Source organism: Hypomesus nipponensis, chromosome 23 (genome assembly GCF_054491055.1).
Source record: "Hypomesus nipponensis isolate SF chromosome 23, ASM5449105v1, whole genome shotgun sequence".
Lineage (NCBI taxonomy): Eukaryota > Metazoa > Chordata > Actinopteri > Osmeriformes > Osmeridae > Hypomesus > Hypomesus nipponensis.
The window spans coordinates 21,330,568-21,346,989 of NC_140383.1; the positions used below are offsets into that span (position 1 = coordinate 21,330,568).

The window sequence follows — 16,422 nt, forward strand, 5'->3', positions numbered from 1 at the left end:
ACCGTCGCTTGAAAGTGTCGCCTACCAGGAACACTGCATACAAGTGTGCTAAAACACTACAACTGAATCAAATTTGGAACGCAATATTTATTATATAAATGATTTTATTATTTACATTATTATTATACGATTTAAAACAGAACATTCAACCTAAGGGTTTTATTTTTAACAAAATGTAATAAGGAACTCAACGTTACAACGTAACAAACGTTAAATTCTACTCTAATGGGGGTGAGGGTTTTTGTACCGCCACCATTTGTGTAATTTTTCTCCCTGTACATTTAATATTTACATAAAGCCTGGCTTTTTCTCAAAAGCCTCTAATGGCTCCCACAAACTCTCCTGGATGTCCAGGAGAGCTCCGTTGGACAGCAGGACCTTCAGCTGTCCTTCCGTGCTGCCCTCTGCGACACCCAGGACCTCCACCCCGACTGCCTCCTGTGTCACAGTCACCATCTGCCAAAATAAATATTACTTATGTCTCATGACATCTTGCGATCTTGTGATATCACTTGTCCCTTTATATCTGCATGATACATTTCATGTCACTTACTGAAATATACTCATGATCTGCTCAGGAGATTAATGCCTAACAAGGACACCTATGGTTGTATACCTAATTCAACACATTCAAGTTTTTTACATAATTATCCTGAATGTCAGTCTGTATAAACCACACACATTTCTGTTTAAATAGATTATTTTACATGTATAGCATTGAATTTAACCCACATTTATTTCCATCAATGTCCTTGTCAATAGCAATTGCGATTTACCTTCATGTTGGTGTGGGCCGTTGACTGCAGCTGATCACCCCCTGCAGCCCTACTTGTCGTGTGTGAGAAGCTATATGTGCTGCCAAGCACCAGCTCCTCAACGGCAGCATCACACCACAGGTTGATGGTGACATCAGATTTATCCTGGAAATAACATAGAATTATATATTAGAACTACATAAGGATCAATCTTTCACCGTTAAGTGTCACTGTTTTGTCTGCCATCTTTTCTTTTTTTCGCGAAGTGTCTTATTTTACCCATAACGCAACGCGCAACAGGCTATCTAAGTCAGTCTTATGTTAGTCAATGATCGTAAAGCTTCATGCAACAGGTAAATTTAAGTGTCTATGGCAAGTCGGACTTGAAGTTGCATTTAAGTCGAAGACTAGGTCTATTTTAATGCAACTGGCCCCTGAAGTCCTAGAAGAAAACAATGAGCAATAGTTTTGAAAATCATGATAATGAATTTAATTCAGTATGTGTAACCATGTCTTTGCTTTCTGCTACAAAACTTTTATAATTCAACACAGACATTCTGATATTTAGCAGGTCCTTCACTAGTATTTGTTGATATAAAGATATTACAGTAAATGTATTCAGATTTTTAGCAATCCAACAAACCTCCAACATGTAATTTAACTGCTTAAGTTCCAGCTACTTCCACTAAGCAATGCTGTGATATATTACATGGACATAGTGAGCAATACACATTATAATGCAGAAAATGCTTAAAAAGCCATTTCTATTGTTTGGCAGGAAACTGTTTAAATACTTGGCACCATGGAGCTGTTAGAAAGTACTGACAACTTTGTATGACAACTCTCTTTTTCAAGAGAGATTTTGCATTTTGTAACTGAAGGGGTAGTCCCTGTCTCATCCTCACATTCTCATGTCTTACCTGCTGAAGCTTCAGCTCTCTTAGTGGCACCTCCTCTCTCCCACTGCAGACTTTTTTCACAGCTGAAAGCTGACAACAAGGCACATCACTTACTTATTTAATTAGACCTAAACATTTCACTGTGACATTTAAGTACAAAAACATTTATAATATCGGTCTGGTTGAACAAAAAAAAACTACAGAAGATCCATTGTTTCAGATTCTTATGTGACGGGTATGTGACAGCTGTAGCCACGCTCCGTCACGACAAGGCTCCGCTCGCCACTCGCTGGGCTCAAACGCATGACCTCCGACTTGTCAAGCGTGACCACTACCAGCTACGCCAAAGAAAAGCTAGCTCTTTGTTGACGCGGGTGGCCTGTTACATACCTGAGGAGTGAGTTTCACGGTTCTAACTCCGTTACACTTACTGTATTACTTTGTTTACCTAAAAACGTAATATCTGTGAATTACAACAGGATAAGCTAAGTCCACAGACTGAAACTACTAGGAATGTAAATGTAGTGTATTACGCTTATGAACATAATCAGCATACTTGCACAATGTCCCCTTCCACTGTGAGGAGGCTCTTGCTGTCCTTCACCTTCTCCAGTGTTGTTTGTAAGGACGGGGGACAGGGGAGGGCTCTCGCCTGCTCCATAAGCCATTCCTTACAGAGAAGAGCTCCTGAAGAACTTGGTGTCCCTGGTTACTAAAATAAAGTAAGGAGGGGACTCTCCCCGCAAGGAGTGCCCCCTCATAATCTAACTTTTCTCCTCCATTATTTTTGAGGAGGACTCCTCGAACATTGTGACCGTCTCCCCATCCGTGATGGCCACAATGTTGCTGTTCTTTGTGGTTTTGGCCACCGCAGAGCTCTCCTTGAACTCCCAGGCGATGACTCGTGCCTGATCTTTATTTAACAGGACCTTGATCTGGAGCTCAGGGAGCCTGTAATACAGGCTGGGTTTGGTGGTACAGAGGGTCGCTGTCATTGCCATTCTGTAATTACAATAGAAGAAGAATGACTTGACATGTGACTCATGTATATGTAGGCCTATATGAGTCACATGTCATATATATACAGATAACACACATATAAACATAACATACACATATATAGTCTAAGCTGTAAACTGTAGTTGTACTAACGGTCCGTCTCACGCCCCCTGTCGCACTCTGCCTAATAGCCCTCTCCTGCCGGATCATTCAATTACCCTGTGGGAAATTACATTTAAGTTTAAGTGATCATCCATTTATTTTTAAGCTTACTACCATCAAAATGGACACCTGGTTACAAACGGGCACTTTAAAGAAATCAAGGGACAGTAGGAGTGAGCCATCGGAATCTTTAGCAATAAAACATTTGAAGTTTGACCAGTGTAAGGTGTTGGGGGGTGCTTGACAGGTGTCAAACATTAGTATGGCAGGCCATTTTATGATTTAAAGTCGGCGCTGTAAACTGTAGTTGGAACTAACGGTCAGTCTTGCGCGCCTCCTGTCGCACATAATAGCTAATGTTTTACCTCAGTTTCTAATAGAACCCCCATTTTATATCTCATTTTTCTGACCATTAACTTTTGTAGAAAGAGTTATGAGTGAATACATCGAATTTGACAGTTAGTTTAAGTCCAACGTATGTCAGCGTAACTGGGAGACTATTTAATCTAGTTTGAAAAAAATTATATTTATCTGAAGTTCTAGCTAGCTAACTGGCTTTACTGAACTAAGGCCCTCAAAAAATCTTAGAAATTATTTGTATGTGAAGTACACACTGCACGTCAATAGTTAACGAAAGACATATTGCAGGGCTCCAGACTAACTTTTTTTACTAGGAGCACAGTAGCCCCTGACTGAAAATTTTAGGAGCGCAAGCTGAACATTTAGGGGCACACCTTATATTGACCTGTAATGCATTTATTAATGTAACGAGGCTAGTGGCAATGGTTTAGACCCTTTGTAGGAGTGCTCAAGCACCCCTAAATTTAATCTCACCACCCCTAAAAATAATATATTTGTAAAATATATTGTTTATTATCATTTGATGCTGGTAGTTCATGAAGAAAGGGACATCCTTAGTGTTTTCATTCAATATTTTGCATAATAATACATAAATGTATTAATTGTTATCCAGTGAAATTAGGGATTTATATTAGCAAGGGGTTTACGTTTAGCACTTTCGCAAGGCATTGTATTCATGTCACATTCTCATTGGGGGCTGAGTCTGATCTTAGAATCGCCCCTGGGACAATTTCTGGTGAAATTGTGGGGTGTGACTGCGTCGGTTGCAGATGGGTCAGTTTTATAACTGTCATTTTTACAACTGATATACAGCGACACACCATATAAGCTTGAGTTTAAATACATTATTGAATGTGACATAAAGTAGCCTACTGTACATGCAAGTCTTAGTTAATGACTTAAATGTATGATGCACTTTTCAATCAGTCCTCCGACACCACAACACGATACTTGCTGAGTAGAACAGCGCAACAGCTCGAACACATGCAGGGATACAGTAGCAACGCTAGTGCTAATTAAGTATTTAGGTTAGCTGCAAGACTCCATGACGCCGGGTAAGAAATTTCTTAAAGCTCGTGAAACTGCTCACCAAAAGAACGAAGGGGAACCCACTTGTCTGGCAGATTACGACGTTCGTAGGAACCTAGCGAAAAATAGCCTAAACTTTCCTAGTTAGAGAGTTGAGTTAGAGAGATGATAACCGCCGTCTTAAAACCACTTATTGCGATTGTTATGCTTCGCGTAGCCGGGTAACTGAAAGTGATCCAGAGCAGGTTGATCTTGATTTGTAGTTCAGGCCCCTGGGCAAACTACTACTGTATTTGTGTAGGACACCTCATTCATGTGTCAGCTTCACATGTTTAGCTTTGGGAACTTTATGTTGATTTATTTCCTTTGGTCCTGTCCAGCCCTCCCCTTGTCCCTGCTTATTGTTAATATTATTATTACCGTTGATTTTGATTACTGTACCTGGGCGGCAAAATAAAGCCCAATATTATTACGGTACCAGCTGTTTCTGCGTCCTTGCTCGCACTCCTTGCTCCACGCACCTTTTACTGTCTTCTGAGAGTCCCTTAGTGGTGGCAGGGGTCGGGTTCCCTCTGTTATAGGTGTAGACATATAACAAAAAATAATAGTTTTTTTTGTTTGTTATTTTACAATTACATTTTAATTACATTAAAATTTTTTGTCATTAAGCAGACGCCCTTATCCAGCGCGACTTACAGTAAGTACAGGGACATTCCCAGAGGCAAGTAGGGTGAAGTGCCTTGCCCAAGGACACAATGTCATTTTGCATGGCAGGGAATCAATCCGGAATACTTCTGATTACTATCCCGATTCCCTAACCGCTCAGCCACCTGACTCCCCAAAGTGACAGAATCTCACAATTCTGTCTCTTTAGCCTCATTTTCTATTTGCATCTTTGAAGCAGTTTCTCTTTGACACAAGGCAGAAGTGCACTTTGCACTTGTCACAGTAGACATGCGTTTTTCCGGAACAGCCTGGCAATTTGCACCTTGTTACTTCTTTTTTTTCATCATAATTTGGCATGTGGTCCAGCATGTCGGTCTGCACTTCTTGAGTGGGCCGTTGTTCCATGGCTCTTCTCTTTTTTGATGGCTCATCATGAGGAGTTGGATTTGTACATGGACTGGGTGTGTTGGAACTGCTCGGCCTCCCTCATTTTCTCAATGCGTGGGTCTTCCCCACCCGCACAAGAGCTTCTGCCACATTCATTTTGAAGTCAAGGAGATCCATGATTTGCTGTGGCCGAGTGCCCTGGCGTTTTGTTTTTTTATCTCTGCGATACTCAAACCAGCTGTTCACTAAAGTAACATCAAAGGCATCAGTAATCATGCGCAGTGGCCATTTGCGGGACCGGATTTCAATCCTGTAAAGGCTGATGAGTTGATCAACCTTGTCCGACCCTTCCATGGCTTTACAAGAGGGTCAAACTCAAGTAAACAGGTTTCTATCTGCCACCACTGCCTCAATCTCAAATTCTTCCCCTGCCAGTGGTACCTCTGCCTCATCCCTGTCTTCCCCTAAAATCATCCACAAAACATTATCTGTCTGTATTTGTCTATATCGGCTTTTTGGCAACACTTTAGTTTAGGTCTCTTACATAACTTCATAACACATTCATAAACCAAACATAACATGTTAGTAAGCAATATATGAACATATATGGAGCGCTTATGTCAACCATCACAGATTGACATAGCAACAGTATGGGGACATAGCACACCCTGAGTATGTAAGGGCCCTAAACTTTGTTTGTATTCCTATTATATATATATTTTTTAATCTTATATGTGATACTGAGACTATTTTGCAATGTAACATTTCTTCCTCACTGACTTTCTACACTCACCAACTCTTGAAAATCTATCAGCATCTCCAACTTCCTCATTGCTTCACATAAAGTCAACATCAGAGATATTTCCATTATTAATTAGTTCAATGACTTCAAGGACTGTATATTCTGCATATGGAATATTTTCAACTTATTATCAACTCATTTTCTTGTTCTGATGTACTGTTTTTATAGTAAATTACCCCGCAGGTAAGATAACAATAAAATACAGAACTGTTTTTGAACAAAACCAATCACACACAGACAATTTTTTAGGTAATGTATACTACTCTAATAGCCTAATTATGTTGCCTTGTGGATTTATTTTAGAGTCATGGAGATTGAAGGCAGGCAAACACTAGCCTGGCTCTGCCCTCCTGCGTACTTCCATTCAATTTTTATTTAGCTTCTGTACTAGGTCTGGCCGTTAGTTATGTAAGTCAGATATTTCTGGTTGATTTTCAACCTGCCAATCAGCAAACAGAGGGAGTAGTTGATAACGATGATGTTGATGGTATGCTAGTTTGTGTTGTAGTTCCGTAATGACGGCGGAGAAAGATGCGAGCGAAGCCAGATTCGGTCCGTTGTGGCAACGCTACCGGATATCCATAAGCTAAAGCCGGAGCAAGAACAAGTTTTGCTGAGTTTTGTTGGTGGTCAGCTAGCTTTGTTACAGTAGTGGTGAAGGAATTGATTAAGGCGAACGCTTGCGATTGGTTATGGCAGATCACAGTGGCTTGAGGCAGATCCAATAGTTTTAAACTTGAACCCGCCTAGAGTACCCGCCTACAAGGAAGTCAATGCTTGTCAATGGAGCAAGGCTAGACTCTCTGTACAAATGAAATGTATGAGAGTCTGGTTAGGACCAGGCGGGTTTCAACTTGGCCAAAACACAGCGACGAGCAAGGAATGTGATTGGGAAGAGAGCCTTAGTGGATGTCCCGGGGCCAGAGGGGTGCCAACATCACAATGTGCGCAGCAATATCCACTGATGGACAGCTGTTACACAAACCACTAAGGAAGGGTTGTGATAGGTGAGGAAATGAATGCAGAGAGAAGAAATCAAGACATCATTTATAATTGTATGGGACAATGTGGCATTTCATCACTCCTGTACAGTCACCAAGTGGTTTGCAGGCCATCCCATAATGGTGTCACTTTGCTTCCCACCTTACTTTCCATTCTTCAACCCAATAGAGGAATTATTTTCCTCATGGAGGTGGAAGGTTTATGACCACCATCCACATGATCAAATGTCCTTCCTGGACGCAATGAATGCCGGATGCCTGGACATATCAGTAGAAGATTGCCATGGATGGATCAGGCATGCCAGAAGATTCTTTCCTAGGTGTATTTCCCTAGATTACATACTGTAAGATGTGATATGGATGAGAATCTGTGGCTAAATGCAGAAGACCGAGTACATTAGCATTCCTATTGTATATGTATCTGTCAACCTTTGCTACTGTTATGCAGTGACGTGCAGTCAGGGTAGACAAAATTTGACAAAATTCAAACGTAAAAATGTTTATTAAATTCTTTAACATGTACGCTGAAAGGCACAACTCTGCTGTGCCTATGCACGAAAATATGTTATGCCAGTAATCATCTACGTTACGTATCAAACATGGACCAATAAAAATCGAGATATTACTGAAAATTTGCGAAAGCTTAAGTCATTATACCAGCTAAGCGTAATCCCTGCGAAATTTAAAGTCAAAATGACAGCAGCGGTATCTGCCGATATCATAGAGCTGAGAAATTTCTCAAAGCTCGATTTTAATACAAAAATGTTGTTACCGCACGTCACTGGTGTTGTGGAAGAGTTGATTTAAGACATGTATGAAGGGATTTTGTAGTTTTAGTGCATTTTGAATGTGAAATGAACTGCTGTGCCGAGCTGAAAGTTGGTTAGAACAATGTGAAGAGTTTTGAAGAAGTATGTCCTAGTGACTGTAAAAAACTGTAACAGTAATGTCATGAATGACAGTTTTTCTCGATTGCTAAAACACTAAACCCCATTCTCTGAATAAAATGTTCAATGAACTAAACCGATTTGTCAAATCAGACACTCTTTTGGCAAAACTCTTAACACATTCTTATTCACTAAACACATTTTGCACTGTGATGCACTTGAGCTGCAAAACGGTAAACACAGGCGGCAAACAGTAAACACAACAACAACACAGTTGTCACCTGTAAAACTCAATGACTCAAAATTGTTCACACTTGTTTCTAATGATGTGATTACCCAAACCAATTGCCCAGAATATAAGCCAGTTCAGAGGGGCACAGGTGTGTTGGGTGATGTAAGAATGGTTGGAAACAATCTGAGAGGCAGAGTAAGAGGAGGACTTACAGTACAATGCTATCCTACTAGCCAACCGTTACTGTAAACTGCACTTTATACTATTGTAGGCTGTGTAAATACTGTAAGGTGTGTATACAAAGACACTTGAAGTTTGTCTGTCTGTATCACTTACTACTGTAAACTAATTACTGTATGTATCCTTTTTTACATGTGTAGAGTGTTTGAACTTGATTCCATGGAAAGGCCCCATGAATGCATTTTCGTTGATGAAGCAGGGTTGAATCTGGCAAAGAGGAGAGGGAGAGGCAGGAACATCCTTGGCCAACGTGCCATCGTGGGAGTCCCTGGCCAGCGTGGTGGCAATGTCACCCTTTGAGCAGCCATAAGTAACCGTGGGGTTCTCCACCATCATGCAACCCTGGGGCCATACAACACTGAACATCTTTTAACATTTCTGGGTAGTCTCGGGATGTTCTGCTTGAGCGTGAGCACCAGGATCATCAGCAGGCAGTGCATTCTGTGTATGTGGTGGTTTGGGACAATGTCAGCTTTTACCGGAGTGTCCGTGTACGTGAATGGTTCAATATCAACCAGCAATTCTTAAATGTTTTCCTTTCACCATACAGCCCTTTTCTAAACCCAATCGAGGAATTTTTCTCTGCGTGGCGGTGGAAGGTCTATGACTGAAACCCATATAACGGGGTAAGTCTTCTACAGGCTATGGAATTGGCATGTGGTGACATCGGAGTGGAATGTTGTCAAGGCTGGATCCGACACCAGAGGGTTTTCCCCCGTTGCCGGGCAAGGGACAACATTGCCTGTGAAGTGGATGAAGTCCTCTGGCCAGACCCAGCACGAAGACACGACGCTGAGGCCGAATACATTGTGTAAAACAGACTTTTCAGTTGCACAACATTTGAGTTTATTATGCTTTTCATTTAGAATTTTCTTTGACAGTACTAAGTGATGGTTACTGTATTATTTTCTTTATTGCAAATGGGATTTACGTACTATGTATATATACAATAATAAACAACATGTTCTTTAACTACATGCCCTGGATGCTGTGTTTTCCATTTTTTTGTGTTGTGTCTAATGATTTCGGCATAGTGTTTATATGTTTATATATGATTTGAAAGCATAGTTTGATTTTGAGCACACGTTAAATGGTTTAGGGGCGAGTGTTTGATTTTGCCAGAAGAGTCAGAGGTTTTGGAAATTGAGTTTGAATATTTGGTTTCGTGTTTACAGTTCTGAGAAAATGGTTGACTGTTTCAAGAAATGTGTTTTAGCAATCGAGAAACTGTAGGCTTAAACGGATGACTTACTACTTTTCCAAATGACCAGTGGCTGTGTCAGGCTATCTGAGAGGCAGGGGCAGGAAAAATGAAAAGGGCACCAGCATATGGCGGGGCACTGTGGTGTTGCTAGAAATAAAGTTTCTACTAATTGTAGGACAGGGTGGCGGTGACATATCTAAGAAGGTCAGGGGTGAGGTGAGGAAGTGAGGCCAGGTTTGGAGGAGGAGACAGTCAGGCAGCAGAGGAGCTACTGGACTAGTACGAGCTGGACCAGGAGATAATCATAGTTCTGAAGAGGCACCCCTGTAGACCTGTTTGATTATATCCAGGAGAGAGGTAGGATATCTCCCAGAGGATCAGATTAGTTCATCACAACCATCCAAATTAAGAGAGCTATTTATGAAAGTTCAAGTTTACCACCATTTTCCCTCCCTCCCCCAACTCTCCTTCATATTTCTCTCTGTCTCTATCTGTAGATCATTCTGAGGCAGTTGGTTGAAGCCTTGATACAATTTCACTGCTGGGATGTCTTCAGACATTAAATCAGAGAAGCTTCTGGTTGAGACAGGTTCTGCTGTTCCACACATTGGGATTATAAACCTCGGCTGTGGCATCAAAGAAGGATCCTACAATGAGTTACTTTGTAGTGAGCCTGTCATGAAAGGGATGTCCAGCTGTAAGACACATCCACACGCAGACGAGAAAAAAAAAACATACACACACAAATGAGGAACACACATGCTTTCTGTCTGTATCTTGACCACAATCTCCTCTACTTCTCTCACATCTGCTATCTCTCTTTTTATTTCTTTCTCTCTCCAGAATGTGAGAACCTGTTGATCTGATGTTTAGCAAAGTGTCCCAAGGACCGTCCCACTCCGGAGGAAGTTCTTCTCCACCCATGGCTGATTCCGGAAGAGGACGAAGGAAACAGAGGAGGAGCAAGAAAGGAAGGTGTTTACCGTTTTGCAGCACAAGTGCATCACAGTGCAAAATGTGTTTAGTGAATAAGAATGTTTAGAATTCACCCGCGGGAAAGCTGCAGCCAGGGGATTTTCAAAGAAGACGCATTTTCTTGATTGTGATTGGCCAAATGACTTACGTGACATTCACCAAAGTGAATGTTTAATTGACCGTTCCCCAGGCCACGCCCCCTTAGTTATTGTTGCTACGTCCGACACAATTCCCGGAACTGTCAACCCAAAAGCCATGGCACGTACGGGGATAAGCGCTACATCTGTCAGTGTGAGGATTTTTTGAGTAATACCTTTGTGATATCTTCCAGATCCAGGCAGAAGGGACTGCAATATGCAGTGGAAGGATATATTCTAAATATTAAAGTTAGCAACGAAGGGGAAACAACAAAAATCAAAGCCAAAGCATACAGGTCTCAAGTAGCCTTGCCTGGCCCGGCACTTGAACAGCAAGCACAGGGTTGGGATACTCAGGAATAGGTCGCCTACTCATATAATTCTACAAAGATTAAAATAAAATAAGTTTATAATGGCTTGTTTTAATGGCTTGACGTTTTGTCCAACATTGATACAGTATTTTAAGCTCTTAGCAACTTGCTGACTTTCGTTGGCTGGCTCAGCTTGCAATTGAACAGACGTTAACATTTTGATTTTAACATTGACACATTTGTTGGAGTCACTAGTTATGCACTAGTAGTGGCAATAATACAAGTTTACATGAACCATAACTGTTTGGGGATGTTCTCTCAACTAAGATCTTAGATATCGTTCACTAGCAGCTTAACGCTAGCTGGCTACCTTGGAGCAGACATATGCTATATGTTTGGTGATGTTCTCTAAATTAAGTTGGGAGTGGGGTCTCCCACACTGTTTTATCCACCGCCGGCACCTTCCCTCTTGAGTGTTCGGCTTTGTAAATGGAAAAAATACCACACCTCCCTCTAAACTTTTGGGATATCTATTGTCAGATCGACACGTCCCATAGGCACACCATTTAACCATGTTGCTTCTGAGTCAAAGCTTGAAGGACCTTCTTCTCTTAGTAGCGGTTGCTAAGGTACGATTGGACGAGGGCCGTTTCAGGGAAACGTTTCGGGAACGGTCAATTGTGAAGACGACCACAGTAGGTTTTTGAAACTCCTGTTAATGAGAAATTGTTGTTGGATCTACACGATTCACGTGGATTACATTTTCCCATAAAAAACTGTGATTTTTGCCGAAAAGTGCTATAGCACTGCTGCCCAGAGGCCTTGTGCCTGTGCTGCCCAGGGGCCCTCTGCCCATGCTCTACAGGGGCCCTGTGCCTGTGCTACTCATCACCGAGCCCTCTGCCACTCCTGAGACCTTCACAGCCGCCACACCCCTGATTGGTACGAGCTGGAGGGTGCCCTAGGGAGGTGGGTAAGCACATACAGTGAGTCCAATATGTATTTGATCCCTTGCTGATTTTGCCGGTTTGCCCACTAATAAAGACATGATCAGTCTATAAATTTATGATAATATGTATTCAAACATGGAGAGACAAAATATCAAAAAGAAATTCCAGAAAATAACTTTAAAGAATATATTTTAATTAATTTGTATATCATTGAGGGAAATAAGTATTTGATCCCTCTGGCCAAACACACTCAATACTTAGTGGCAAAGCCTTTGTTTGCAAGCACAGCAGTGAGACGTTTTTTGTAGTTAACCACAAGTTTAGCACACACACCAGGTGGAATTTTGGCCCACTCTTCTTTGCAGATCCTCTCTAAATCATGAAGGTTGGTGGGCTGTCGCCTGGCCACTCTGACCTTCAGCTCCCTCCATAGATTTTCGATCGGATTGAGGTCCGGTGACTGGCTGGGCCATTCCATGACCTTGATGTGATGTTTCTTGAGCCAATCCTTTGTTGCCTTTGCTGTGTGCTTCGGGTCATTATCATGTTGGAAGACCCAACCACGGCCAATTTTCAGCTTCCTGGCAGAGGGGAGGAGGTTGTCCTTCAGGATTGTACGGTACATGGCTCCATCCATCTTCCCAGTGATGCGGTGAAGTGGCCCTGTACCCTTGGCGGAGAAACACCCCCAAAACATTATGCTTCCACCTCCATGCTTGACGGTGGGCACAGTGTTCTTGGGGTCATAAGCAGCATTTTTTTTCCTCCACACATGACGGGTAGAATTGAGGCCAAAAAGCTCAATTTTGGTCTCGTCCGACCACATAACTTTCTCCCAATAACTTGGTTCATCTTTCAGGTGATCATTGGCGTACTTAAGGCGCGCGTCCACATGTGCCTTTTTGAGAAGGGGTACCTTTCGGGCACTGCGGGATGTTAACCCATTGCTGCGCAAAGTGTTGCCTATTGTTTCCTTGCAAACTGTGGTCCCAGCTGCCTTCAGGTCATTTGCCAACTCCTGCCGAGTGGTTGCAGGATGATTTTTGACCGTTCTCAGAATCATTGCTACCCCACGAGGTGGAATCTTCTTAGGAGCACCGGACCGAGGTCTGTTGATGATCATGTTATGCTTTTTAAATTTTCTTACAATTGCACCAATGGTTGTTACCTTCAAATCCAACACCTTGCTAATCTTTTTGTACCCCATTCCAGCTTTGTGGAGATCAACAATCCTGACTCTGAGGTCCTGAGACAGCTCTTTGGTCTTCCCCATGGTGAACAGTTTGGAATCTGTCTGATTGTCTGATTCTGTGAACAGGTGTTTTTCACACGAGTGAGTAGTGAGAACAGGTGGCTTCAGTTCAGGTAACAAGTCGATTGGGAGTGTCTACCTGGTCTGTAAAAGCCAGAACTCCTAATGAATACTAAGGGATCAAATACTTATTTCCCTCAATGAAATACAAATCAATTAATATATATTCCTTAGGTTCATTTTCTGGATATTTTTTTTGATATTCTGTCTCTCCATGTTTGAATACATATTATCATAAATTTATAGACTGATCATGTCTTTATTAGTGGGCAAACCGGCAAAATCAGCAAGGGATCAAATACATATTGGACTCACTGTACATCAAGAGAGCTTTGTCAAAAAATCATAGATTTAAACATAGAGAAGGGGAGGCTTTCAAAGAGACATCAGTTCGTTTGGATTAGTACACACAGGAGAAGACCTGGGAGCTAGTAGCTGAACTGGAATGTGTCAGGGATGTAAACATGGTTGTTGTGGATTTACTAAAGGAACTGAAGTAAAGGGATCAGTTCATACAGGACTGTGAGGTTCTGCGTAAAAAGAAAGAGATTAGACAGTGATGGGAAAGAGAGAGGTTCGAAGTTGTACGAGACAGAGGTAAAGATCAGAAGCTTGCAGTGTCATACCACCCATCGCTGTGTTCCTAGCCCATAGGCTTCTACTTTGATTTAGCACACATGCACTTGTTGGTTCAAAACGGCGGCAAGTGTTGCGCCATATAGCGGCACTAGAAGTATATATATATCCCAGCTATACAAATCATAGTAATTTTTATTAATGTATGACTCTAAATTTGAATGGGGTCATAAAATAAAGTTGGAATTCAATTTATTGATCAATAATTTTTTCTCTAAGACTACAGTAAGATTGTGTAGTAGTTTGTGTCACATTTCAGAATGCTACAGTAATTTGATCAACAGAGCGCTTGAGTATGGAAAAGGCGGCATGGGAGAAGTTTTTCATAACAGAAATATGAATGGACGTGACGTAATGGCAATATTCAGGTTAACTGAAGACACAGTTGAAGTTTATTCATAATTTCTTTGAATATTACTACATAATTATAACATCGTTTTTAAAAATCCGTTTCAGGTCAACTGGTTGGGACTGATTGGGAGGGCGGATGGAGAACCTTGAAAAGGGTAATCTCCAACTCTCTCGCCATCAGGATGAACTGGCGGGGAATAAACTGAAAAACATCCCTGGCCAATCTGCAGCTCAGGGCGGTTGTGATTGGTAAATACATCTGTTTACCAACATAATTACCTGTCTCTTCCAGATGATATGTAAGGACTAATCCCGGCTAGGTGTGCATAATGCATAACTTGGAAGCAAGGAATGTCTGTATGCGTGAGTGTCTAATCACATGTGTGCATGTGTACGTTGGCAGCGCATTGATTTAGATTTAAGTGATCAAACCTGTGCAAAAAAGACCATAGTAGAAGCATAACCAATGCTTGAGATTTCACAGTAATCTTACAAAATGTATTGCTTTACATTATTTCAAAGCTGCTGTTAGAAGAAATCCTCTGACAGCCAATGCTGATGAGGCGGACATTGAGGCCACCATGAAGAGGTGGCTTCAGCTGGTGTCAGATCGGGAAGGAGGAAGAAAAAGACGCTTGATGCTAAAGGAGGGTCTTTAAATGTATTTATATATAAAGTTTGTTGTTATTATTGGTTCTATTTTCTATTGGTTTTTTTTTCAGTTTGTTGGTTGGTTTTCCTGATTTATGTTCTACTTTAAATTATTTCTCAATCAGTTTTTTTCTCAATCTCTGTTTTGCTGTACATATGTTGAATACATTATTTTTAATTGTGATTTGTCCATAGTGGTTTCAAATGGTTGTAACATGGGTGGGTGGGTGTGAGAGATAATGTAAGATAATTATTTCTTATTACGTTTTTTTTTTTTTTTTTTACATTTTTCTGATACTGAACTATATTTTTATAAAGATTGTATATTTTAAAATGTTAGAATAAATTTTTTCCTTCTAAAATGAATTAAATGAACACATGTAGACATTTTTGACCCACATCTGGCCCGGGGACCAGGCCAATAGTCAGCCAGAACAGTTTTACAGTGTTTGGGCCAGACCTGGGCCACATAACCCATAGGTGCTTTTCAGTGTCTGGGCCAGACCTGGGCCACACAACCCATAGGTGCTTTACAGTGTTTGGGCCAGAACTGGGCCGGGGACCAAGCAGACACTCAGCCATATCAGTCTTACAGTATCTGGGCCAGACCTGGGCCACGTAACACAATATTACAATTTTACAGGGTGGGGGCCGCATCTGGGCCAGAACACATTGTATGTGTCTGTTGTCAGTATGTGGACCAGTTTTGGGCCGGGGAACCAGCTAGAACAGGAGCAAGGATGTTGACCAGAGATAGGCCAGACAAATTTTGCCACCTGGGAGCTTGACAGGCGGTGCTATAAAGACGTCACATGCATGCAAACGCTTCCTTGATTACCTTGTGTTCTGCGCTGCTGCCATTGCTGGTCGCTTCCCGTTCTGTGTCTTGTGTTAACCTGTCTGTCGTACTCGTTTCCCTGTCTGTTTCTTTGGACCCGGACGGCGTGTGCTTGTTTTGGGGATCTGGAATAAAGTTTGGCAAAATTCTCCTTTGGCCTCATTAAGGACTGTCCGTTGCACAAGATGGCGTTCGACTGGCTGGCTAATTATCTACATGATGCTGCAGTTTTCGCTTCAAAAACTTTAATTAGGCCCAAACCGTGCAACGGAACGTAACAGAAACACAAGCAATGGAATCAGGATCAAGAAAAACAATTTGACACCGACAGTCTATTTAGTGCAAACATTTTGGGATGAGTTAGGTCGGGCAAAAATAATAGAGTATAGGTTGTGCCTTGCCAAAGGCACAGTCACACGGCGTAATAAAGATTCTAACTTCTACTGAATCAAACTTAAATTAATGAACATTAACAGTGGTGCCCAAGTACATGTCACCAGAAGTCGCTATTGGCACTCTGAAATGTTGCTTAATTATGTAATGTCATGTATTGAGTCAACCTTTAAATCTCTAGATGCAATTAGTACAATTACAGATCAAATAACCTACTTCTATACACATTGGGAAAGCTAGAACAC

At 41.5% G+C, this 16,422-nt stretch overlaps 1 protein-coding gene and 1 long non-coding RNA gene across 2 annotated transcripts; one reads left to right on the top strand and one right to left on the bottom strand.

Moving 5' to 3' along the window:
- Positions 1-288: 288 nt before the first annotated feature.
- On the bottom strand, positions 289-5,507 carry LOC146234854 (uncharacterized). The gene is made up of 4 exons (XM_084689504.1): positions 2,211-5,507; positions 1,676-1,744; positions 777-920; positions 289-456 (listed from the first exon to the last, which is right to left on the bottom strand). The coding sequence occupies exons 1-4, from the start codon at positions 2,313-2,315 to the stop codon at positions 289-291; spliced, it is 486 nt and encodes a 161-aa protein (XP_084545630.1). The 5' UTR covers positions 2,316-5,507.
- A 6,522-nt stretch (positions 5,508-12,029) lies between these two features.
- Positions 12,030-13,551, top strand: LOC146234855 (uncharacterized). The gene is made up of 2 exons (XR_014741549.1): positions 12,030-13,103; positions 13,209-13,551. It is a non-coding gene; the product is annotated as an uncharacterized LOC146234855 (long non-coding RNA).
- Positions 13,552-16,422: the final 2,871 nt, after the last annotated feature.

Excerpts from the sequence above, each read along its gene's own strand:
- LOC146234854 (XM_084689504.1), bottom strand. The coding sequence starts at position 2,315 with ATGGAGCAGGCGAGAGCCCTCCCCTGTCCCCCGTCCTTACAAACAACA. Across the intron at positions 1,745-2,210 it reads TGGAAGGGGACATTGTGCAA|CTTTCAGCTGTGAAAAAAGT; the intron begins GTATGCTGATTA and ends CCTTGTTGTCAG. Across the intron at positions 457-776 it reads CGGCCCACACCAACATGAAG|ATGGTGACTGTGACACAGGA; the intron begins GTAAATCGCAAT and ends TTATTTTGGCAG.